Source organism: Hyalella azteca, unplaced genomic scaffold (genome assembly GCF_000764305.2).
Source record: "Hyalella azteca isolate HAZT.00-mixed unplaced genomic scaffold, Hazt_2.0.2 contig14441, whole genome shotgun sequence".
NCBI classification, from domain to species: Eukaryota; Metazoa; Arthropoda; class Malacostraca; order Amphipoda; family Hyalellidae; genus Hyalella; species Hyalella azteca.
In genome coordinates, this window is record NW_025944327.1 from 4476 (window position 1) to 31737 (window position 27262).

The 27262-nt window shown below is 37.9% G+C and overlaps 2 protein-coding genes across 2 annotated transcripts in view; one reads left to right on the forward strand and one right to left on the reverse strand.

Annotated features, from left to right (window-relative positions):
- Window positions 1–282: 282 nt before the first annotated feature.
- LOC108664653 (protein slit) lies at window positions 283–10034 on the forward strand (the record flags this gene model as incomplete). Its single annotated transcript, XM_018151315.2, has 10 exons — window positions 283–505; window positions 1067–1102; window positions 1701–1896; window positions 2391–2589; window positions 3093–3201; window positions 4706–4834; window positions 5411–5637; window positions 6889–7221; window positions 7727–7837; window positions 8491–10034. Coding segments are annotated over 10 exons (1808 nt in total), but the record flags the coding sequence as incomplete, so codon positions are not given.
- Window positions 10035–15226: 5192 nt separating this feature from the next.
- LOC108664660 (serine/arginine repetitive matrix protein 2) overlaps window positions 15227–27262 on the reverse strand; it is a 33465-nt gene continuing 21429 nt past the window's right edge. Inside the window, exons 8-12 of the mRNA XM_018151323.2 lie at window positions 25506–25712; window positions 24499–24690; window positions 23283–23911; window positions 21570–21793; window positions 15227–21220 (exon numbers count right to left, since the gene is read on the reverse strand). Coding sequence (XP_018006812.2) covers window positions 20992–21220; window positions 21570–21793; window positions 23283–23911; window positions 24499–24690; window positions 25506–25712 — 1481 coding nt within the window. The 3' untranslated portion in view covers window positions 15227–20991. The remainder of the gene's footprint in view (window positions 21221–21569; window positions 21794–23282; window positions 23912–24498; window positions 24691–25505; window positions 25713–27262) is intronic.

The window sequence follows — 27262 nt, forward strand, 5'->3', positions numbered from 1 at the left end:
TTCCAAGTATCTATTCCCTGACACTATCTCTACACATTGTATATAAGTTCAAAGTGCCTATTTCCTGTCACTATCTCTACACATTGTATACAACTTCCAAGTATCTATCCACTGTCACTATGTTCTACACATTGTATATAACTTCCAAGTATCTATTCCCTAACACTATCTCTACACATGGTATACAAGTTCCAAGTACCTATTCCCTAACACTATCTCTCCACATTGTATATAAGTTCTAAGTATCTATTCCTTATCACTATACCCACACAATCCCCACAGAAAGTGACCGTGTGCCTGACGAGGTGCTGGCAAAGTGCGACCAGTGCTACACGCGCCCCTGCGACAACGGAGGAACTTGTCGCAGTTTGCCTGGTCGGGAGTTCGAGTGCATTTGCGCCCCTGGCTTCTACGGCGACATTTGTCAACACCGTATTGATGCTTGCTACGGCAACCCTTGCGACAACGGTGGCACCTGTAAAGTCTACGAGATGGGCAGATTTGCGTGAGTTTTGAAATTATTTGTTTTATTTTTAGCGCATTTTCTCATTTATGGAAAAAATGCTATATTGTGCTCGTCATGAACTTCCGTCTGTCTGTCCGTCTGTCTATCTGTCCTTCCGTCTGTCTGTCCGTCCGTCCGTGACTTCACGTTTTCGTCGACGAGAAAATGCGCTCTCTGTCACTCACTGCAGTGAGTACTGAGTTACATTTTTTGGTATAATTCGCTCTCAGAATGCATTTCTTATATATTAGTTACTTGATTCTTTCATCCTTTGTCTTGTCCTTTTTTGAATGATTGTGTTTCAGTATTTGAGAACACTTTTTAATTGCTAAAATGAAGTAAAATTTACCTCTTTCTGCTGCTGATGTGAAAGATTATCCTGCAAGTTTTAAACGATGAACATAGAAGAATTTATCAAGTATAACTATACACTGATTTAGTTGAATTGAGGAAGATAAAGCAAGACTAGTTTGCAGGCTGCTGAGGGAAAAATAGTGTCGATACTTTTTGTGGTTATAATGGCATCAAAGGTGATTTAATACATGGGAAGATGTGATCTAGGTACACAAGTGGTCTTTATAACGTCAACTCTTACAGGTGCGTGGCATGCGTGGACTCAACTCTTACAGGTGCGTGGCATGCGTGGACTCAACTCTTACAGGTGCGTGGCATGCGTGGACGGCGTCAACTCTTACACAATTCTTACGTCATGGTAAAGGATTGTTTCATTGTTTCTTATCGCCCCGGCTTCCTAAGGCTGCCCTAATAAAGGTATCCTTTTAAGGTGAGTGTACTCATGGACGCACCTGTCTCACAATGGTGCTTCATTAGTCATTGATTTACTATTTTTGCGTGCTTGTTGTATAATTGTTATACACTCATTACTTTTTACGTGCTTGTTCTATAATTGTTATACACTTATTACTTTTTTAAGTGCTTGTTGTATAAATATTTTTCACTTAATACTTTTTTAAGTACTTGTAGGGTACTTTTTACTTTTTATACTTTTAGGTACTTGTTAGGTTGTATAATTGTTTCACACTTACTGCTTTTTTACGTACCTATTGTGTAATTCTTTCATACTTATTACTTTCTTACGTGCCTATTGTATAATTGTTATGCACTTATTACTTTTTCATGTGCTTGTTGCATAATCACTTACTACGTACTCATGACACGTTAACGTATCTCTTAGGTGCGAGTGCGCCCCCGGGCACAGAGGGCAGCTGTGCGAGGAGGAAGTGAGCTTCTGTAGCGGGGGCCACGACCCCTGCAAGCACGGCGCTACCTGCCGCAGCCACGGCACGCATTACGAGTGTAGCTGTGCACCAGGCTGGTCTGGCAGTAACTGCACCATCAATGCTGATGACTGCGTCGACCATCTTTGTCAGGTACTGCGGCAACCATCTCTGTCAGGTACTGTGGCAACCATCTCTGTCAGGTACTGCGGCAACCATCTCTGTCAGGTACTGTGGCAACCATCTCTGTCAGGTACTGCGCCAACCATCTCTGTCAGGTACTGCGCCAACCATCTCTGTCAGGTAGTGTGGCAACCATCTGTTTCAGGTACTGCTTCAACCATCTCTGTTGCGTCAACCATCTCTGTCAGGTACCTACTGCGCTAGTCATCTGTTTCAGGTACTGCACCGACAATTCATGTTGGGTACTGCGGCAAACATCAGGGTTAGGTAGTGCAGGATCTTCAACGCATTTGTAACGTTCAATCGCGGAATTGTACCTAATGTTCTGTAACGCAGATATAACGGTTTCTAATGCAGTTATAACGATATATAACTCAATTATAACGCTCTCTACCGAGTTAATAATGCCCTAAGCTCGTGTGTAACGCCAGAATTTCCCCTCCTAACGTACCATCGGCCGTCAGAACGGCGGGCAGTGCGTGGACGGGCTGGGGACGTACGAGTGCAAGTGCGTGGGCGAGTGGACGGGCCGGTACTGCGAGCGTGGCCCGTCTGTGCTGCAGCAGACCGAGCCGTGTCTGCAGCACGACTGCAGACACGGCGTCTGCACCGTGCCTAGAGGCAGGACAGACTACACCTGCAAGTGCCAGTCTGGTTACTCAGGTGAGTCTGCAGTATCTGCTTGTGCAGTCTGCAGTGAGTCTGCAGTGTCTGCTACGTGGGTAGGTCGTCGCTCTCGTGAGATTTGCTAAGAAAAAGATTTTTCTTGAAAAAGATTAGTAGCTGGAGACGCAAAACTACGTGGAACGACAAATTAATCTCGGGAAGGGACATTACTACGTAATACTGATGCACAAAATGCAAATATTACTTTTCGTCAGAAATGCGAACAATATTTCTTAATGCTCTAAGATCAGATGAAACGCTTCATCAAAAAATGATTTGAACTGAAGGTTTTGACATAGTTAAACATCGCGTTGAACGAGTTGACATAAGTAAAGAACACCGCCTTGTATGAAATGAAATAGTTAGAGAACATCGCCTCGAACGAGATGACATATTCAAAAAAACATCACACTGAACGAGTGGACACAGTTAGAGAACACCGCGTTAAATAAATTTAAATACTTGTAGAACATCGCGTTAATAAAATCTATTTGTGGCAGGCAAATACTGCGAGTTGCTGACATCTGTCAACCTCGTCGACAAGGGCAGCTTCATGCAACTGACAGCGCCTGCCGTGCTGCCAGCCTTCAACGTCACGCTAACCTTCATGTCAGATTTACCGTTCTTATTTTCCCATTTTATTTTCAACTTAGAATTCTAATTAAACCATTTTTCCTATTTATTACTTATGTATTATCAAATTTCAACTATGAATCGAACGCTTATCTTATGTATATTTTATCGACGGTTGTCTATATTTTTCGTTGAAACTACACTATTTGCTAGTGTTTTATTCATGTAGTTAATAAATTAATAGCCTCACTTGAAAGGCAAAACTTTCATATCTTCAACATAATATTGTGCGAACTTCTAATGGCGCTGCCTTGATGAAGATGGCCCAGCATAAAAAAATGTTGAAAAACAGTAATTTGTTGAGTTTTTAATTATTATGATAGTTGTTAACTGTGCACTTCTTTTATATAGCTGTTTTAGTTTAAAATCGATGAGGAATCCTGGAATGAGTTCCCATAAATGAGTCTGGAATATATGTCTGGAATGAGTTCCCAGACATATATATATATATGTCTGTATCAAGTGTGCGCACGCTGAATATTTCCATAATTTAGTTGTTCAATGAATAAATAACATTTATTTGGCTACGGTTGATTTTTCTAAGAATTGTCGCGATTTGTTTGTGAAAAAAAATCTATATAATTCAGACAGAATTTATTCTATCGAAGGGAATTATAATGATGCAAGGGAGAAGTACCGACTTGGCTAGTGAAGCAGTCGTGACTACTGTGACGACTGGCGGGATTTGTTTTTAGGCGAATAATAAATTTAACGAATAAACTTATTCGTTTCACGAACGAACAAACTTACGCGAACATTAGGTATGGTGTCCCGCAGACTGTGAACGGACGCGAGCCGATGGTGAACAAATGCAATTTTATCAAAACCACTTGAACCTGATGATTTGAGTTAGTAAATACATAAAAAAGTAAGAAAATGAGATAAAGGCCTCTTTGTAATCATTATTATGTGTTAGTGATCGCACTGTAAAGCGCGATAACAGGATCGAAAAACCACTCAAGGGTTCAATTGATGCCCTTGATACTAAGATAATGGGACCGTGGCGCCATTTTGAACTAAAACAATTGGTCATCGAACACAATAAAAACTTATATTATGGCTTAGTGGGCTCATTTTAAACTGCGATGATGAGGCAAGAAATTTTCTTCAAATTAATACAAACTAATACTTATATTATCAATAAACCAACCATCACTATGGGTTAATAAAGCCTCTGCAAGCGAAGATATTTCATCACTAAATCAACGAAAACACTGACGAATGGCAACTTAACCTAACAAGCAGTAAGATAATTAATTCGTCATCACACAACTTCAATTTCGTACGATAGGTCAAACGCAAAGAATCCGATGTTACTTTTGGTTTGGCAACCTTCTTAATCGTACACATACGTACAGTGAATTTGTGACATGAAGTTATTCAATAACAGTTGTTCATCCATAGAAATTTTTTTCATATCTCTGCGTATCAATTGCTGGCACTATTTAATATTTATTACTTTGACCATTGCGACGCGCAGGTCCGAAGTGACTGACGGAGTGCTTGCTTACCTTGGGCTCGATCGCCAACACTTGGCTGTTGAAATTTTCCGTGGGAGACTCCGCATCAGCTACGACGTGGGCAACCACCCCGCGTCCAACATGTTCAGGTGAGCCTAAATAAAACTTTATACGTCCACTAATTTTTTTGCCGTTGGTGTTAAAAAATTTGCCTCTAAAGCTGGGCTACTTAAACCAACGTGGAAACCAATATCACGAAATTAATAACGACGCGTATATAATAAACATTGTTATTTTGTCCACTCGCCAAAGCACAAATCAAAAAGTGTATTTGAATGCACCGCAACACACCTCAATTGTCATTATATATTTGGTATCTAATCCTCTTTCCTGCCTTAAGAATACACTTGACGCTATTATTACGCTACAACACACACCACAAATGCTATAATGTTTTTGCTGCAATGCAACTTCATGTTTATCATAAAGTTTCAGTTATCTTCATGAAGTTCCATGTATCTTCATGGAGTTCCATCTATCTTCATGGAGTTTAATGCATCTACATGAAGTTTCACGTATTCATGAAGTTTCATGTATCTTCATGAAGCTTCAATGAAGTTTCATGTATCGTCTTGAAGTTTCATGTATCTTAACGAAGTTTCATGTTTCTTCATGAAGTTTCTTGTATCTTCATGAAGTTTCATGTATCTTCATGTGTACCGCAGTTACGAGCTGATCAGTGACGGGGCAGAGCACACAGTCGAGCTGCTCGCTGCCAAGAAGAACTTTACGCTGCGTGTGGACGGCGGCGCCGCGCGCAGCGTCGTCAACGACGGCGACCACGCGGCGCTGGACGTGGCCGACGCGCCGCTGTTCCTGGGCGGAGTGCCTCCTGAGGTCGGCAAACTGGCGCTCGAGCACTGGCATCTCAGGAACTCTACCAGCTTCCGCGGTGAGATTTTATTTATTTTTGTGTGGGATTTTTTTTTGTGATTTTGTGTGGGGTTTTGGCATCTCAGGAACTCTACCAGCTTCCGAGGTGAGTTTTTATTTATTTTTGTGTGGGATTTTGTTGGTGATTTTGTGTGGGATTTTGGTGTTTTCAGGAACTCTACCAGCTTCCGAGGTGAGATTTTATTTATTTTTGTGTGGGATTTTTTTGGTTCCGAGGTCAGTTTTTATTTATTGTGTGGGATTTTGGTGTTTTCAGGAACTCTACGAGCTTCCGAGGTGAGTTTTTATTTATTTTGTAGGATTTTTTTGGTGATTTTGTGTGGGATTTTGGCATATCAGGTACTATACGAGCTTCCGAGGTTAGTTTTTATTTATTTATTTTGTGGGATTTTTTTGGGGATTTTGTGTGGGATTTTGGCATCTCAGGAACTCTACGAGCTTCCGAGGTCAGTTTTTATTTATTTTTGTATGGGATTTTTTTGGTTCCGAGGTCAGTTTTTATTTATTGTGTGGGATACTCTACGAGCTTCCGAGGTGAGTTTTTATTTATTTTTGTGTGGGATTTTTTTGTGTTTTGGGTGGAATTGTTTTGATTTCATGATGGGCAAATTACGTTTTATTCCGTTTTATTTATGCTGTCTGGCTGATTGAATTTTGGTTCTATTTGAAGTAACGTGTGATTTTATTTTATTTATGCTTTCTGGCTAATCGAATTTTTGTGTTGATAATTTGAACTTGTGGAGCAAGCGTAGATGACAGGGATATAAATGTTTGAAGTGATTAAGAATAAATTATATTATGTTTTAGTATGACTATCAAACACCTTTTCGTAATCGAAAGAATGCATATTATTTTTTAAAAGAACATTGCACATGTGAAAATCCACCGTATTGTCGTTAATATTTTGTCAGATGGAAAAAAGACTCAAATTTTCTTCTTGAAAATCATTCATTCTCTTTTTGAAACCTCAATTTCTTGGACAATTCAATAAAATCATTTGCTAAAGATTCAGCCATTTAATGTGTTTCAAAATACTGTGTACCGTATGCTTGAATTTTTCTACATTTACTTCAATAGGGTTTTAAAAGAAGTTTACAAGATAAGAACGTTCACTTCCTGCTTAATACTTCGTTCTCTCATTATATTGTATCCAAGAACATCTCCCTGGCTATTCAACGATCTCATTACACAACTGTTCAACGGAGGAAAGATTGCAGATTTGCCCCCCTGTAACCACTTTCCCGATCAGGCTGCATGAAGAGCGTCGAAATCAACGGTCGAGTGCAAGACCTCAGCCGCATCCCGAAGCAGAACAAAGTGGTGCCTGGCTGTGGCACCGGCCTCCAGCAGGACGATGAAGCCGCCCCGCCTGCGGAGGCCGGCCCTCCGCCTGCCGTGGTTGGCGCCGCGCCTGCCCTGACCGGCGCCGCGCCTGCCCTGACCGGCGCCGTGCCTGCCGTGACCGGCGCCGCGCTTGACGGGGCCGGGAAGAGCGGAGTATTTTACTCCGAGCTGCAGCTTCTGGCCCGCAGCAGCACCCGCGAACTATACAATTCCTCCGAAAATGCCGTTATTGAGCCCGGTGTGTGATTAATGAGTTTTTCATTTTAGTCATAGTTCATAATGCGGGCAATTTCGATGTCGAATGAATTATATTTTTCTTTGTATTATTTTTGAAACAAAGGGATTACTTGTTGTGATTTATATTCCGTCCAGATTTCCTAGTAGATTTTTTATTTATTGGTCCAAAACGGTGATTACACATGAATTTTTCACTTTTCTAATTTGCCACAAGTAGTTTTATTATTATTCAAACATTGCAATCATCGACAAACTGCGCACATTTCTTCAAGCACCCCCTTCCATTAATGTATTTAAGTGTACCATTTTACAGGCCTTTCTCACTAATTATATTTATTTATATTTATTATTTATTAATAATTTATTATTATTTATAACTCTGTTTTTTTCACTGAAATAATAAATTTTTTGTTATGACTTTTTCACGGAAATAATCAATTTTTTGTTATGACTTTTTCACGGAAATAAAAATTATTTGTTACGACGGAGTTTGCGTGGTGTTGCAGAGGTGTGCAGCAGCCACCAGTGTCAGGAGGGACGCTGTAAGCCGCGCCGGCGACGTCCCGGCTACCGATGTCGCTGCAAGAGAGGATGGAGCGGAAAGTTCTGCAATAAAGGTACGCGAAGCAAAGAACATTTTCAATAAGTTAAGAATTGCAAAATACATTTGCAATGAAGGTTTCTGCATGTGGAAATTTTGTTGAAGCGAAGCCAGTGACGCTTGGAAGATAAGTCTATGATTTAAACCGTGACGCTTAGGAAAGAATGTTTGCCGGTAAGAAATTATGCAAAGTAAATTGACTATTTAATATTTTCGCATTCACATAACCGTTTAATATACGTTACGTTTTCTCTGCTCTAGGTTTTCAAAATTATTTGTATCCTTCCACTTCGCGTGATATTCATATCAAATAAGTGTCAGCAATTTACCGTGAAAATTCATGTACCAACACATATTACTACTGAAAGTATCGCAACATACATCGAGTTTTGCTTATCAAACGAAATAAGCCTATCATTTCAGCATCGTAATTCATTTCAAATTTGAATTATTCTAATAAATCATTGTTTGGTTTACAGCGCCGACTTGCCGGCGCGCATGTTTATGTAACACATATTACTACTCATAGTATCGCAATATAGATCGAGGTTTGCTTATCAAACGAAAGAAGCCTATCATTTCAGCACCGTAATTCATTTCAAATTTGAATTATTTCAAATTTTAATTTCAAATTTGAATTATTTTAATAAATCATTGTTTTGTTTACAGCGCCGACTTGCCGACGCGAGTCCACAGTTACGCACCTGGTGGATGCCAACCGCTGCAGGTCTGCCCAGCCCGTGCGCCAATATTCCTGCGTGGGAGGCTGCGGACGCTTCTGCTGCCGTCCAAAACGGCACAGAATCAAGAAAGTCACGATGATTTGCAACGACGGAACAAAGTACGTGAAAGTCGTGAAGATCCTCAGGAAATGCGCCTGCACAACGCAATGCCAGGATATACCTAACGAATGAACTGATGTCGTCTAGTAGTTACACTTGAATCTCAGGAATATATCGACATCTGAGCCCGCATATTTTAAAGGTAAAGGAAGGTTAAAGTTTATAGTGAATTTTCACGTATATTGCATGGGTTTTAAGGAGATGGCCTGTAGATCTTATTTGTTTAATTGTCAATGCATCCAGTTCTTATGGGTGATATGGCGGTATAAAGCAGCTCTACAATTTTAACTCTGAATGTGTGGAATTCAACTTAGTAGTACACGTTTACTGCAGTTTTATTTACTTGATAGCTACATTTTATGAAGTACTTAACTAAAGGAGAGTTTGCTGACCAACCTTAAAAAATGCAAGATTCAATCCCGACTGGAAAAGATGGAATTAAGTAATAGATTTTTCAACAGTGCTGTGCTAAAAAACAGTAACCAAATCAAAAAAGGTTTCACTTAGTAATTACAAGAATGGCTTACAAAATCTACGCTTTGCTGGTGATTTTCACAGCATTCACGTCGTAAACTAACAATATGTTATCACATCTTCTCTGACCTTCTATCGAATGTGGTTGCTTTTAGAGCACAATAATTAATATTTAATTAATGACTGTCCTGTTCATTGGCTTGAGCGTTCCTCGAGAGGAAATCGCTTTCGCATTCACATTGAACTAGATTTTAACGCGTAACTTTTGTACATAACAAGCTTCAGAAGTAAGAAATACTCTAGGTATTATTATTTTGTGTAGGATAATATTGCAGATCATGTCCAGCATTCGGTGTCATGATCATCTAGATTTGACTGTACATTTTTTTCACGCATGCACGAAATAAAATTCGCATATGGGTCAAACTAATACAATTCGATAGAGCTCTCTTTACGAAAATATTTCATTAATATTCAAATACTAGAATCCGCTTCAATTTGGGAATCAATGCCATTTGGGGAAAATATATTGAAGTAATTTTTTTTAATGAAAATGTAGTCCTTCCCGTCATTTTCGACTCTTTTCCCGCTGAATGCTATATGACTACTTTTCACATGTCCCAAATTATCTTCAACTCCACCACATTTCAGGCTTTAAATGTCCTTTGCAAGTTCCATGTTTCTTCATGTAGTTTCATTATCATTGTCTGCATTTCCAGAGTTTTTATCTATAATAAATGAATCGCTCTGCATGGCTGGGCCTTTTCATAGAAGAAAATTTTCTTATCGATTCTTTTACAAAAGCGGTGTTCAGATTTTATAAGAAAAAATCCTGAAAAGTGTTTACTTATGCTTTGGATGTCGTGCATCGCCCGTACATGTAGATAGTTATTTAGGGAAAGACCCGCTACCTCCTGTTAAATACTCCCCCGGTCCCGCGCATGCGTGCTAGGCGGCTCGAGCTCCACCCCTTAATTCAAACTCCGCATCTCAATCCCCAAATCCCCCTATTCTTATCTTATTTATTTCTATTCCTATTCAAAAGAATATTCATATAAAGGAACGTGCATGGAACACTTGAATAGTTATGCCAAAATGTAAATTTTGAACTCTCTTTGGATGGAAAATGCGCGTTTATTTCTCAGCAAAAAGTTTTTAACTGGCATTAAAGTTAATTCTAAACGGCTTGTTGCTGCGGTAAAGACGAGTTTTTTTTTTTCGATATAGAATGTTGAAAGTTATGTAGTAGGTAACATTTCACTTAATTAACATCACATTGATGGTTGATAACCCGTGTATAAATGCCGCCATTGTTTCGATCGATTATTGACACATCATTTCTCATGTTTGCACATTACTTGCATGATTTCTACACAATTATACATTTACCCAGAACAGGCCAAAAACTATCTTAATAAGTCTCACTTTTTAAACATCCACGTTTCTTGTTGTTGCTCCGTGCTACCTACTGAGACTGAAAATTGATTTATTTCTCTAAGCTGACCAGTTTCTTCTCACCGTGTTTGTTCGTCCGTTGTCTGAAAATTGGTTATTCCGTTCATATTTTTCACCCATTTTTCACTCATATCTCCGCTATTTGAAGCTATCGCTGAATGCCTGCATTATTCTCAGCCGTAAATTTTGGACTGTTATAACGAAAGGATAATTAATTGGCAATATTTTTTAATCCATATATACTCTAAAAGAAATCCACTAGCCCGTGTTTTCCTCCTGTAAATTTTATGTTTGATGAATTCACTATTAATAAAATTCTCATCTAAATCGTCCCATGAATCATAGCCACTACCCTGTTAATAACGTTAGCGTGTCTTTCATCTGTAGTTGGAAGATCTTACCTGAAAATTTACTTGCAATTTCCTTGAAATTTTCTGGGCTCAGTCTAGGAGCTTGTCACTTGGCACTATAAACATTACCGTACAGAGATTATAGTCTTCGATCCCCAAAACGAAAATCATCGGTCTCTGAATTTAAAGTTTTCGTTCCCTTACTTTAAATTTTACGATTTCTGAGATTGAAGTCATCGATCCTTCAATGTAAAATTTTCGTTCCCTAATTTTAAAGTTTTCGATCCCTGAGTTTAGAATCATCGATCGCCTTCGTTTCGCCGGTCTTTAAATCGATTTAAATGTGACCCGATGGCCGATGCGGATTTTATTTCTGTCCAGAGATGAACTTGAGTGAGCGTGATTTTCCTGAAACCAAAGTTCCATGCAATGAAGGTGTTTATATGTTCGCTTAGGTGCTATCCCTAAGTGATATTTATAAAATGCAATATGACGTTCAAGTATAGTAGTACCTGTTTCTCTTATATGTTCATTGTCTTTACTAATTCTGTGTTTTTTTATGCCAAGGTGCATTATTTTAAATTTCAGTGAATTTTTATTACTAAGAATTTTCTTGAAGATACGAAAATTCAATTTAAAATACCTTCACGAACAAGTGTTCGTGTCGTAGGTAATATAATTGAGACAATTAAAAATTTTAATTTCTTGTGAATCTGGATTCTAATGAGTTTTTTGCAACTAAGGTCTATAGCTTTGTTAGGACTCGGAACTCAAGTCAATGTATGCAGCTTATCACTACATAAGTCCGTGTAAATATTCCCTTTAAGAAACCATAACTAGACCTTACGTATTCGCTACCAATAATTTCTTATTCTTATTTAAGATTTTTAACTGTGGGATTCCTCGACATTATAAATACATAATTTTTTAATGAAAATTCAGTTACAAGCAGTTTGTTCATATTCTAAGAAATTTATCTCGATAGGTAATTTCATATTCACAAAACAGTAATCATACATGCTCGAAAAAAAGAGGTTACTATTGCTAACTTCTTGACTAAAAATTAAATTTTGAACATTTACAAAGTGTTGGACGTCCTAATGATATCTTATTTTACGGCTATAGCTTTACTTATTCTTTACGTTGTGGATGAATATGATGTCGTTGTACAATAGAAATTATCCATAGATAACGGTAATATAAATAGTCTGAATCATTCTTGGTTTTATTATCCTTCTTTAATAAACCTATTATATTATTTTATCTGCTCAAACTATATATTATTGTGAAGCTTGAACCAAATTTTGAAATGCCCTGATAGATTTTTCAAAATTTGCTGGTCATTTCAATAATGATCACAAAATCAATCGTTTTTATTTAATTGTAATAACTAAATAATTTTTTAAATTGTTTCCTAAGTGTACCTGAATTCACAAACTCGGATATAATACACGACTGTCTGAAACCAGGAGCTGTGCGTTCCTAGGGACGCTTTGTTTTTCTCAATGACCAACAAAAAACAATGATCCACAAAAAAGTTATTGAGACCAAATCTTGACTTCTTATTGTTATTCCTTTGCTTAATGTGGCCAGAAGAGATGCTCGTATGCCCGTAAATATGATGAAATATTTTGGCTTTCGATGCGTGGTAGCTACTTCTATATAATGAGGGTTCCACCTGTAAATTTCTCGTTCAAGTTCTAGTCATCACTGACGAGACGTCTTTTAGGAATACTTTGCGATTCTCCTGGTTCCACCACAAAGATAAATTCTTTGAAGTTTGATTAATATTACAAAATATTTACACAGAGAGATTAGTTAATATTACAGTCCTGTTATTTTTTTTGTTCAGTGTTGATCATAAAAGTGTCTAATTTAGTTTTCATTTACGATTGTGAATAATGCCGCATCTGCTTATTATTCTTTTGTTCACATTGTGCTTTTGTTTGATGTTCTACAGTTAGATTGTGAGTTCTAAATGTGCGTTTGTTATTACATTTCAGGAAGGCTATAAAATCGGAGTCCGAAGTTCAGACAAGTCATGTTTAAAAGTTGACGTGGGAATTATGTACATGAAAGTTACTGCTAAAGAAATCACATGGATTCTGTTTTGTATTAGAAATTTGTGGCAATTTATTTTTCTTGCATTCATCAGCCCTATTTATTCCTTTTTCCCATAGTTGAATGATTTCATTGGCTTAATGTCTGGGGTCACTGAAGGCTTTATTTCTTTAGTTACGGTTTAGGACCCAACAAATTAATATAATTGTACAAATACGACAGCAGTACTTGTGACGCAATATTCTGGCCAGTACTTTGGAGTAACACTTCTTGAACGTTTTGAAATCCACCTTTGAATTTACTTTAATTGGATCCAGTTTTCGAACAGGACTTGACAGAACGGCGTACGTAGAATTATTGTGATATTTTGTAAACAGTTATGTTTTGCATAAAATAATATCTGGTTACACTGGTTAAATAGTATTTTTGATCTTTTAGTCTGGTTAATTTTTCCGTTTGAACGTATTACTTGATTCTGGTGGCAATTTAGTATTGGTTATTTATACCGTATGTAAGTGTTCGTTGGATGACAAATGGTTTGTTTTACAACACTTTTGCTACTATAAACAATAACGGACATATTTACGCAATCATTCATAGTACTCATTCAAAATTTGTGATTCCTATTATTTAGAAGCTAGCATACTGGTATCGTGGCACATGATTGTCAGGCGTTGTTACAACGAAGGAAATTTTGGAGAATTTTGCAGATGGAACGCTGGATGAACTTTTGGCCATGTATATGTAAGTTTTAGTGCGTTCACTATTATTTAACTCGGATCCGACTATAAATTGTAGCTTCGTTTTTCTTTCCTTTCAACTTTTGAACTGAAGAATTTGATTCCAGGTGAATCTCCGTATGATGTTACTGCTGCTATTTGTGAGGTAAATCGCGATGTTGAAGAACAGCTCAGCTCACTCACAACTTGTGATCATCAATATAAGGTCAGTTAATATTTAAGGCTGTTTTCTAAGGACAGAGACTGTTTTATTAAATCCAGGTTGCATTGGATCATATGTTAATGAGATTAATAACAACCTCGACCAAACTAACCCAATCTAACATAATCGGCAATGCAAGAGTATTTTTTTGTGTAGGAAACTGATTTTCTATTTTTATTCTTAAAATTGAAAATCAAATTAAAAATAAAGTCGAGGAACACAAAAGTATTAAGGAGAAGAGTACTATTTATTTAAATTCTAAAAGATCGCTGTGAATTACTTGAGCATTTTATGATTGCATTCTCAAACAAGAATCGGCTACGTTTTCGGAGAGCTAATACCTAAATTCAATATTTATATAATACATTAATTCTAGTTGTTCGTTGAAATTTTGATCGCGCACAAATCATTGTGGATCGTTGTCATCGCCCCAGTTCGTGAACTGCATGTTTAATGTTGGAGCTTCCATTCTGGCCCACTATATCTGAAGATGTTCGTACACCCCGAGATTAAGATGAAATGTGTAGCTTTACATTTTTTGTCTTTCTCTTTACTGTCGCATTTTTTCCTTGAACTCGCAAGGATTATTTGTTGTATTTCACTGCCTTTTATTTAGTGGTAACAACGTCGTCTTAATTTGCGATGAGCTGGGCCTATACTTTCAGAAAAAGTTAAAGTTAAGAGATCGTAAGTTCATCAGCCAATCATTGACGAGCTTTCAAGCAAAATCCACCAATCATAGACAAGAAAATAGAGCGTAAGTACTTATGTTCACTTTGCGAGTTTTGAAAGTATGGCCCCGGGAACTCCAGTGACAGCAGCTGGCTTCAACCGGTTGCCACGTTATCACGTATCTCGAAAATGCCTGTAGACGTTACAGTGCTTTTCCACTCCTAGGCGTTGAGCTGCATGGCGAAGGTACTTATAGCTTGAGACCGAGTCCTGAACATTGACCAACACTCCCGACCACCTACTGCAAATATGCTGGAGTTACACGTCATCAAGACTAAGTTTTCTGTGCTCTTGATGCTCAATCGACAGTTTTGCTTAACATTAGTCATCACTCCCGACCTTGCAAGACCACTCCGAACTATCCCGACCTCTATAGTTTACATGTGGTTAGTGCCCCCAGGTGAGTGGTTAGTGCCCTGAGGTGAGTGGCTAGTGCCCTCAGGTGAGTGGTTAGTGCCCCCAGGTGTGTGTTGGTGCGTAAGTCGAATAGCGTAAGTCGAAAGTTGCTTCGCGCCCTGCATGAGGGTAAGAGAAAGCCCAATGGAAAGCAACAACGGTTTACTGAAAGAGCAATTACGTTAGGAACAGAGGATATAGCATGACTTGCAGGAATGGTAGGATCTAGCTTTTCGGTTCTAAAAATAGAATGCACGTTTTCTCATAATATTGCATAAACAAAAATAACGTAGGTTTGAAAACCTAACATTTTATTTGGTATTTAATTTCATTCAGTAGATTTTACCTGGTTTCATTGTCAGTTTTGAAATAATCCAATGTTTCAAACTGAGCTAATGAATTGTTTAGAAGGGACTGAGGATAAATTCATCTAGGTCCGGATATAAAGGATAAGTGAAAAGGACAGATTTAGAATATCAACATCGTCGATAGGTTGAGCTTCGCTAAAGCTTTTACAAGCGCATAATCTTCGCTTGGCTGAATATTGAAATTTTGTATGAATTCCGGGCAAGGTTTTTTTACAACATAGACCAAATTTAAACGGTATTAGAATAAGAATTGATGAAAGGTTACAAGCTTTGATCACGGTCTTTACGGAGCTGGTTCTCACCATAAAACGAAGGTGCAATGCGCTTGTTGTCTCTGAAGACAACGCAGAGTCGCAACAAGTAAACGTCAAGTAATACACATTTCCTGCTGAACACAAAAATTATGAATGCAATTATACAATTAGTTGAAGTTTATTATTCCGCATATCTCTTTTCGCAGAACATTGAAATATTGCTCCCCATCACTTGATATTCGTTACACTGTTTCTCTCTCCCATAGTGAGTGAAAAAGCTACCCAACGTTTTTTTGAACGATCGAGTCTGATACGAATTTTTTTTAAACCTTCAGTAACAAAATCCGGTCCAATAATGCTTATTGAATGGAAATTATATTTTAAAAACTAATCAATGTTTATAAAGCTTTTGATTTACCCCCCTCTATATGTTACTGATGCTCAATATCATATTCAATAGAGCCATCAGTATTACAAGTTTCATCTCCATTGCAAACAATTTATTCAAATTTTAAACAACCGATTGGGCATTGTAGGATATTTCACTGTCGACTACTGCTAAGTCCGTTTATGTAGAATTCAGTCGATGAAAAAATGCACATCCCATTTATACTTCAATCTGCTAGTTTTTAACATTAAACATTTCTTATAAAAAGGATTTATTGTGAACGCATTTATACTAATCGCTTTAATACCATTTAATTACTATAGTTTATTGATTACATCGAGCCGAAATTTGGCTTCATCAAAATTGATTTATAGTAGAAAATTTAGTTATTATCTTATCAAATACGATAATAAATTCACCCATTAGAGAAAGAACGATATAGACGCATACTGTAACCATAAACTTAAACGAGTTTAAGCCATGAGAATATACTATTTTAAAATAGAATTCGAATTTTTACAGTGGTTTCACTCATAACAAAAATACTGAGATCAACGTCCTCTATGTGATAATATATGAAATTTTTGCTGAAAATAATCCTAAGCCGCATCGATATGGCTATCTTAAACAATGCTTTCGTATCTGAGTCTGTAACATTCGTGGGAATTCTGCCCTTGTAACGAAGCACGACACGGTAAATTTTTTAGCGAAAATGCCTTAAACGCTGGCCGTCTAACTACTACGATTCGTAAAAATTTTCGCTCACATATCGCAGGGAGGTACGGGAGCCTATAACGTGACTTGCAAAATACGTCAGGTCCTATATAACGCGGTTATCTATCTAGCCAAACTCTTCATGTCGACTAGACTAACAAGTTCTGTGAGGGCACACGAGGCGTATAGGAAAGAAAAATATACATAAAGCACTCTGCTTCTAATGTGTTCTCATTTCATTTGTATATTAAGCGTACTTGAGAACAGCAGAGTTCTACGTGACGGAATGACAGCTAACTGATTCCAAACTACCGAATGGCTGCCAAGAGTTTCTTCGCAGGATATCCTTCAGTGATCAGTGCTATTTCGACGAATTGCATTGTGGTTTACCCAAAGACTTCAACAATTCTCCACTAATGATTTACCAATTTTCCGTATTGTTGCTTTTATTATGGTAGCTATTTTTTGAAAAGTTTTCAAACTCTTTATCATGAATTCAGAAAACAATTCTTGTTCAAGAATGATTGTTGTTGCCAGCAACAATATTAAACCATTGGATGCAGAAGTCTGCTCATCATTTTAATACGTTAAACTCGATGGAATATTAATTTCCATTGTTCATAACGAAATAGTTTTGGATCAAATTTCCCAGTTTGCTAAGATCGATTTTCATTAATTGTAAATAGTCAAGAGAAATTGCACGCTTGCCTCAAATATCAAGCAGGGTCCGATTTTTCACAAAAATTACTGATGCCGATTGCGATGAATAAAAGTGTTGTTATCAGAAGCAGAAACAAACAAACTTCAAATGCAAAAAAATTCTCATGATTTACAGAAATTTGTAAGTGCAACTTAAAGCACTTCACACATGTCTAACAGATGGCTGTCATTCCGTCAAAATAAATTTCGTTTAAACTCGAGACAAGGAAGCATTCGGGTAGAGCGACGGCAAGGATACTCTGCAAGCATTACAAGGAAAACAAGTACACAACCACAAACCTTGATCCCTAAACAGTGCCCCTTAAAATTGGGGGAAGCATAGCAATATCAATAGGAAGATTATTTGTCCTAACGGGTAGTAAAAGGTTAAAATTCTGAGGAGGATTTGACGCGGAAAAATATCGGCTCCTGTGAACATTATAATTCGCAACAAGGCGTAGGTGGATTGGCACAGAAAAGTAATACATGTTTCACTAAAATATTGTCACTCAGGATTGTCATTTGCGTAAATATATTGCATGCGATAATTCACTTGAAACGGTTGGTCGATTCATGACTTTTTTAGAATTTCTACTAGTTAAGCAAATAACTTTTCAACGTTTTATAATTTTTTGAGGCAAGTACAGGGTAATAATAATAATCATGTACTTATCCGGGGCCCTCGATGCAAATTCCATGAAATATTAAGTTTATATTCAGTTATATGTGCTGGAAAACATTGTTTTCGGGCATAATATTTGTTTCAATGGTGAAATATTAAGATGGCTATGGACAATTTTCAAACGCTGTTTCAAACTTCCATCTTCATCTGCCTACAGCATTTGAGGTGAACAAGCGACCGGGAAGCTAACACAATATTTAAGAAAGCTTGTCTAGAAAATTATAATAGATGTTAAGATTGAAGAAATTTCAATTGGTAATTGAAAGAAACTATAAATGCTTGCTTCGTTCCTGCGTGCCACAGAAAAAGTACTCTGCGCAAAAAGATTCTATAGTTATTAAACTATTTCCATTATATTTATCGTCAGGAAAAATACACATTAAAGCTCAGGGTGAAAAACAGTGACATTTACACCACAACATTTCTGTACAAGAACATAATGGATTACCTAGCCCCTAGACCTCATTCATTCGAACTCCGTTCGAAACACAGATATCTAGATTAGGCCCGGAGTTGCGTTTATTTATTTCTCTGTGCAAAATAGATTTGAGCTTGTATAAACTTCTTTTATACATAGATTATTGGCCGCTCCCCTTCAACAAGTAATGCTAAATCGCACTCGTACTGAATCATCAACACTGAAATGAATATCGGATCATACACGTACGCAAAATTCCAATTGTATGAAATGCAGTACATTGTCGAAAGTTCATTTCACTGAGGTTAACACGTACACAGTATTTTCATTCCAATCAAATATCATCCAACCCCGTGGCCTACGAAGTACAAATCTATTTCAGCATCCATAAAAACCCAAAATGAAAAGCTCCAACCACGAAATTTATGATCACCCGAAAATGAAAATCGTATTTTAATAGCATTTCTCTTGGATAACAGCTGTGGAAATTGTTGAGTGACATTTCGAAGAGGGTCAAAAATTCATTTTATTGTCGACGATAGGAAGAATACGTATATAAATGCATCTTTTTAGCCAGAAACATAGTTCCGAAAATATAGAGAGAACTACCTCTCTTTCGAAATTTTGATTGATCCTATCGAGTTTCATAAAAATTAGGTTTATATGAAAATTGATTATTCTTAAATTATTTCCCATTACCCCTTTAATATTAACGCTCATTCTATGCACGAAGCGTTGGTATTTCGACTTATTCTGAGAACGATATCGTGTAGTTGCGTTTTAAGCGTCGGTAGCACTTCTCTCGGCTTCTCTGAGTTCATCTGCACCTCCATATAGACCCTGCATTTGTAAAATACTTACGAAAATACAGACCTTAATGTTAAATGATGGCATAACCAAGCTCACGACATAGCATTAACTCCATGCTGGATTCGTCAGGGTGATTGCACTTTACTCATTTTCAGACATGACTATTAATTCAAGGGCTATAATCCATTGATAACATTAACCACAATGTGTTGCATGACCTACAACGAAATTAAGAGTAGACATTAACGAGTCTGGAACTTGCCAGACAAGACGAAGGATTCCGGGATGGTCTACTAACAAGCTACAAGGTTGGGCATACGAAGAGGGTGTCTCAATAGCGATCAAGTTAACATGCTGCTGGTAACATTGTGGTTATTTCTGCCAACCTAGGTAGACCTTCTATGTTTAGTAAGACTTTCCTCGTGTACTAGACTACTCTCTTGATGCTTATCGTGTGTCGTTTGTCCAAGGGTATTTTTGGACACATTCTGAAACCTCAATGCTTCTTTCCTCGTCCGCGCATTATTTTTCAGTTTTCGGTGCATCTTTCTAGCCGCCACAAAAAAAAAAAACAAGCTAGGGTGCTCCTCTGGACTCGTAAAACCGCGACTCTGGAGAAAGATGAGCATATTTCATGCATAATTCTGGACTCTTTTTACAATTCAAACACCCACTTCGAGGAACGATGAACATCTTTCATGAGTAATTCTAGAAGTTTGTATTCTATGAAACTTCTACAATCAGATAATTCTTCACTGCATGCCTTTTGTGTCTTATACGCTTGTGTCTACATATCTCGGGATAATCTTCTTAACCTATATATGGTTTCTTTAACAAGAACAACCGACTGTAAAAAGTTAACATGCAGAAATTTTTCATCAAGCGTGCTTAGAAATTTTTCATCAAACGTATACCATCAACAGACAAGTTAAATTTGTGTTAATTAAAATTGTTTAACTTTGCGGAAACGCTAAAAATTCGACTTCGCTAAGGTTATCCAACTTTCTTATTTAATTTGTCAATGATTTTGTATGATAGTATGTGGTTACAAATTGGTCAGAAAACATGTATTCATAATTATGTACCCTATTATGAGTTTAAATAGTAAAGAATCTCTGGAGCAGCAATTCATTTGACAACTGTGTGTGGCCGTGGAGTTGAAGTGAGCAGTGTTGCAAGCGATGAAGAAAGCGGTGTGTCTTGATTACAAAGGGCAAAGTTGGTGCTTCAGTCTCTACCGGATCACATTCCAGCAAGAGATACACTTCGACATCCCCTGTTCAAGATCCATCTCCATTTCTAGAAATTCAGTCGCGGTAGATTATTAAAATATATCTAACTTGGCCATTCATTCTTAATAGGAGACTTCTTCCAGTGTCAGTCAAAATCATTCTTCATCAGCAGAACAGTAGCAGCACCGTGTTTTCCAATCATAAGCGAACCTTTTCTTTGCAGAACTCCTTGCTTATGCACTAAAATAAGGAATATGCCGCCCATATATAGTCTTTCCATTTCTTCCATCGCTTGCAGTTGCAAACTAGATTTGTAGGAAAATTCGGATCTATTCTACGAGAGAAAGTTGCCGTTATTGTTGGCCGTGGCTTGCCCGACTGCCGCTGCCGCTCCGGTCCCTCGTGGATGCCCGTCGTGGAAACGGGGACGTGGCGCCGTGGTGGTCAAACAGGCGACCTGGGGTCGTGGGGTCGTGGCGCAAGGATGAATGGAAGCGACCCGTTACACGACTTCTGTTTTGTGGGCCGCGTGGGCCCAAGGGAAGAGATGACTGTTTGTTCAGCTGGCCTCGGGAATTACGCCTGCACAAATAAATACTTGGTTAGAGAAGATCATAACAGATGATGTTTGAGCTGTGTTTCGTTTCTCGTAAACCGATTTATAGTAATTGCATTCTTTAGAGTAAACCAATGTTTGTGCCATGTAAATAAAAAAAATCTCTGCCCGCAATCACGAAAAATGAATATCTGCTGATTGGTGGAACCTCACAGCATTTAAATCCATTCAAACAAATTATTCTTTCATATTATGTAAAAGCCTCAACTAAAGTTCGTTTAAACATAAAAATGATTAATGAACATAATATAATGATAATGATATATAATGGTCATAATATTATGACAATGAAAGAGCAATAACACAACATCTCACATGACAGCTGTTACTGCTATGGAAGGGTGGTCAAAGCCCCCAAGATCTGCAGCTCCAGAGAGACTCATTTTTCTCTCGAGTGTTCGCGCGACGGCTTTGGCCTCCCCCGCTGTGGCTGAGGTTGACGCTCGCGACTGGCGCCAAAGTGCGACTGTTGAGTCGTCGAGCCCCTGGAAACCTGCATACTCGGGGGAGTAGCCGTAAGGGCTTCCGAGAAACAAGTTCTGTAGACACAAAACAGAAACAAGCATCAAGATAACTGCCCAACATGACGTAAATTCCTTAATATGTAGCCATGAACGTAAGTTTTGCTATTTCATTGTCGTGTTCGAGTGTTGGTCTATCTCAAAATTAGATACCCATTTTCTCATAAGCTTAGTAATATGTCATTAATCCGACTTGGTCTATTTCAAAATTAGATACATTTTTTTCAAACAAACAAGCTTAGTGATTTGTGATTCATCCGACTTATCCCATTTGATTACTTTATCGAAAAAAGCTCAGCAAACACAATTATACTTGAACTTCATTTTAATAAGAAGCTGTATTTAGCTTTGTTGTATAAAATGTGTAGCATATGAAATCCGGAAATTTATTTCAAAAGCGTCAAGTCAATTAAGCAGCATAAATTGGTTCACATGAATTCTGCATCAGAAATTATAATTCTGTACGTCTAAAGTGAATATCTTTAACGAAATACTTACTCACATCACCGATCTGTATGAGTAAAACTTTGGCTACCCTATACGTAGCATGCATTTTTAAGCACTTGATCTCAAGTCATTTTAATCAAGTGATTTTTAATAATATTCATATATACACAATTAATTTCAGCTACTTAATGAAGCCTAAACAAATAAATTGTTCAGAAGTATCTCTTCAGCCTTGTGTTAGCCTGTTTTCTTTCGAGTAAGAGTTCTAAAAGGTAATAAGCGATGCATAAAAACGTGCAGTTTATGCGTTTGCTCAATTATAAAATTAAATGAATATCTTTAATAAAATTTTGAATACTATTTCCGTAAAATAATTTCAGTGATTTAAAAAAATTATAACTTGACAAAAGGCCATTTTAAAGACATTGGTCTATCACAAACTTCTCAGATGCCGCCCTAATCTTTCGATATTTTTAAATCACTTTTTAAACTAAATAGAAGATTATAGTGCGAGTATAATTAACCCAAAATGTGGTTGCATTTTAAGTAATATAGTTCTAAGAAATATTCACTAAGAGAAATGAAGAAAGCCAAAATAATGAAGCGTTTTTAATAGAAAAGCGTTTTGCAGAAGTAAGTGATCTAATTTCTGATTTATTCGTAGCAGAACATTTGTACAAAAGCTTTATTCCAAATCGAAGAAAGTATTTCTACAGGGTTTTCTGTTAAGTCTTGAAGTTTATGGAAAGTTCTTACAATGAGGACTTTACCAGTGTTATTAGAGTAAAGAAACTAAAGAAAAAGAAAATCAAAGGTTATTAGGCAACCTGTGTAACGTGAGAATCCAATATCGTTTGAAACAGGAATCTTTAAACAAATCCCGAGCAGCAATTTTGAAATCATTTTCAGGTTTCATTGTTGAAGCAATACAGGACAAATCGAACATGTGCCTCAACCACGATTTTGTCATAAAGTATGAGCCAACTTAAACATCTATTATGAAATTATTGTCAAGTAACGCTCGGGCATTAAACTGATTGCAAAGCGCTTAGCAGTTTACCTGATTGCCATAGGCAAAGCTCTTCGAATCAAGTGAGTCCATGCTATGATCCGGACCAAACGAACTAGATTGGGATGGGGAGACTACAGGAGAGGCCGACAAGCGAGAGGTATGGGGCGGGAAGTCTTGAGTAGTAGGAGTGCCGGGCGGCGGGGTAGAAACTGACGTTGTGGCCATATCCATGACTGGAGGTGGGATTATCACGTCGTTGACCATCATCATGTCTCCGATGATGAAGGGATCGCCGGGTCCTTTAAGACGTGGACTCATGGGCGACGCTTGGTGTGGCGGAAGATGTTGCTGGTGCTGCAAAAGTTGCTGGGGCTGTAACTGTAACGGTGACGGATGTCGGGCAGATACGTGGTGGGCTGCAGAAGGTGGTGACAGAGATGTTGGGGTTTGGGGAGGAGTCATGGGTGTCGTGTGAGAAGGGGAATGAGAGGAGTGCAACGGGGAGCCATGGGATAGGGAAGAAGAGGCTTGTACTTGCGGGTTTGGGGACGGGGATCGATGGGAAGCCCTGGGTGATGGCAGAGTCAATTTCAGAGGATTTACTGCTTCATCCTGAGAAAAGCGGCGCTGCCGACTGCTGCTCGAGCTGCCGTCAGGCTTGTGGCGCACTGAGTGACCTGAAATTTTGTGCATGGATCAATTTTCATGGGGGTTACACAAGTACATTTCGGTTCCAACATTTATTATTTGGGATAAACACTGCCACACCGGGGAAAAATAATGTTGAATCTATCCTGACGTATCAAGGAAAATTATCCTACATGCATTGTTACGTGCAGTTATTATGATGGTGAAACTATTGCTTATTCGTATGGTCATATTTTCATCTGAAACAACAGGTGGGAAAGATCAAACCGGATTTTTATTAACGGTTATAGCATTTTATAAGATCTGGTTCTCGATCTTTCCTGATCTATCACTGATGAACTAGTTACTGAGAAAAAATCGCTGCTCACGATTATGTACGATAATTTGAAAATATGCAATCCAGTGATCGTCGACTGTTGATAATTGACAGTGACTGGTGCGTTTTTGCGCGCTTGTGTATGTTTACAAACCAAGAACATATACACCACCACCAGCCGACCATCTTGACGCTGTATACCTCCTTAAACTTGTTTACTAGCAAACATATTACTCGAACTCGGCTACGGAAATTATCTGCACCGAAACCCCATCTCTGATTTACAAGAGTGTCACTCACTCCTCATTTGAGGGGAAGGCGCTCGATCCCCAGGTCGAGGTGAGATGGGGGAAGGCAAAAGGAGCTTAAGCGTAGCGCCGTGCAACTCTGAGCCGACGATCCCCGTCACTGCGGCGTTCCCTTCTTCGTGGGAGTTGCGACGCGACCTGCTACCGTCGCGGCCGTCGCGGTGGTGGTCACGCATCGAGCGGCCTGTCATTTATAAGGCTATTGCAAACGATCTTTGTAATTTGCATATGAACGATGCATTTGTTCAAGAAAAAACAGCATTCCTAAGAACAATAGCAAGTATGAAGCCTTTATCTCTTCTCTCTTCAATTTTTATATGAGCGATGCAATTGTTCAATAAAAAAAACAGCATTAACAAAAACAACAGCATATATAAAGCAATGAACTCTTCCACCTTCGGATAAGAGCCCAGTTATTTTTTGGATAAAGACTTTTTTACAATTCGAGATATCTCCCAATTAAAAAAATTCAAACGGCAAGATCGTGATGAATAATTCGAGAAAATATGAATCAGTACTTCCTTACGAAACATCACATCGACATCAACAGCGTGGTAGTCGCTTGAATCAAAACCTGAGAGAAGGTCTACCCAGAACCTAGGTAATAATTCTATTCGCATGTCTAATGTTTATATTCGTGAGTGTAACATTTTTATTCGTGTGTGTACATTTTTATTCGTGTGTGTAACGTTTGTATTCGTGTGTGTAACAATTCTATTCGTGTGTGTAACATTTATATTCGTCTGTGCAACATTTCCATTCGCGTGTGTAACATTTCTATTCGTGTGTGCAACATTTCCATTCGCGTGTGTAACATTTCTATTCGTGTGTGTAACATTTTCTATTCGCGCTTGTAACATTTCTATCCGTGTGTGTAACATTTCTAACGGTGCGTGAAATTTCTATTCGAGTGTGTAACATTTCTATCCGTGAGTGGCATTTCTATTCGTGTGTGTAACATTCCTATTCGTGCGTGTAACATTTCTATTCGTGTAATACTTCTTGGGGACGGTGACAGGGCTCGATGAGAGGGCCGAGGAGAGGGCAGGAGTAGCTTGAAGGAGCCTTTGCGTGCATCTTCGGCGCTGAGACGATCACGGTCTGTGGCAGGCGGTATGCCGTGACTGCTTTCTCTTCTGCCGTCGTCTGGAGAACTTCTTCTTGCCATTACTGATCCTGTACGATGAGGATCTCTCATCGAGTGGCCTGAAGAAAGGTAAGTCGTCAGTGCGAGGGACTCGAAGAAAAGTTGACGATGTCGTCAGTATACGGTGAGCTGCGCGAGAAATCGATGAGATTTTCCAAAATATTGGCAAATTTGGCAGTGAATGTGGGAATAAAATTATCAAATGTACTTGATTCATAGCAATATACATTTTCGTTTAATGAAATTCGATTGGTCGCCTCCGAAGTCCAACTGATCGTCCGTTAAAGTTTTTTTTTCATAGCAATTAATACAACTTTCTGTCAAGGTTTATGATCAAATGGGTTTATGCTTACTTTCTATTTAATATTCAAACATTATTAAAAACCAAAATATATCTGGCTAATTAAGGCAAGATTTCGATTGAAAGATGAGCAGAGCAAATTTTATGACAAATTTCAATCTCAAAATTTTCGTGATCGTTCATTTCCGGGATTTAAAAAATCTGAAAAGTAATTACAGATGAGGATTTGGTAGACATACGGACCGCCAAATGTCGTCCGTATGCGAGCTGCCATTCATTTACGCTAGAAAGAACTTTATTACAGTGATAGCTATAAAAATGACATAGGCAGTTATAGGGTCACCTTTCAGAATGATAAATACAACCTTACCTCCTACCTAAACATAATTAAAATGTTCTCAACCACTGAAATTTAAAATAAAGCCACAGCAATTTTAATTTCAACAACAGAAAAATTTCACATGAAGGCGAAATTCGCTCAACTTGCGTCCATGAACTAAAAGCTCTGAATATTTTATTTCTGCCCTGTGGGGAAGGGTAACGCTCAAGATCTTATGCATTGCATTTTTTTACTTGATAACCGATAGTAATAGGAGAATGATGGCGTAAAATATGTCCTGTAATGATGATTTTTGAAAGAAGTGTATATTTGATGGAACTGTCAAAATAATTTTAGATGAACGAAATTTTTTTCTTAACATTTTTTGTCAGATTAAACGGCCAAATTGTAATTAAAATATAAACTATAATAGTATGCAATTTAAAATTATTTCGTTAGAGGTTATTGATTTTTATTTAACTAAAGCTTAAATTATAATCTAAGAACTTTACGTCAGCCAATATCATTTCAGAGTTGCAGATGAATTCACGGCATCGCTCCTGAAAAATTCCCCTGAAACAAATATTTCTGTGCTTTTCAATCTTTTCAGTCAACATGAGTGGAATTTTTCATCCCCGAATTCCGTTTGCGAAGTTATACATCAAAGCTGCTTCCATATGCAAGTACAGGGCCTCACAGATAAATATTCAAACATAACTAAGAACACATCTCGTAGAATAGACGAATTAAAAAAAATATACACTGACCATGCATTTAATTTTATCCCAGTGGCGCTCACATTCGCGTGTTCTCCTTATATCAAAACCTGAGGGAAAGTCTCTACCAAGAACCCAGGTCACGGTTATTAAACAAGTCTCGAATAGATTAAATGATCATCACCTGAAATGTAGACACATGTTCAAACTTCGAAAACATTTACTTGTGTGTAGAGATAAAGTTATTAAAGGCAAAAACATCTCATGCAATAC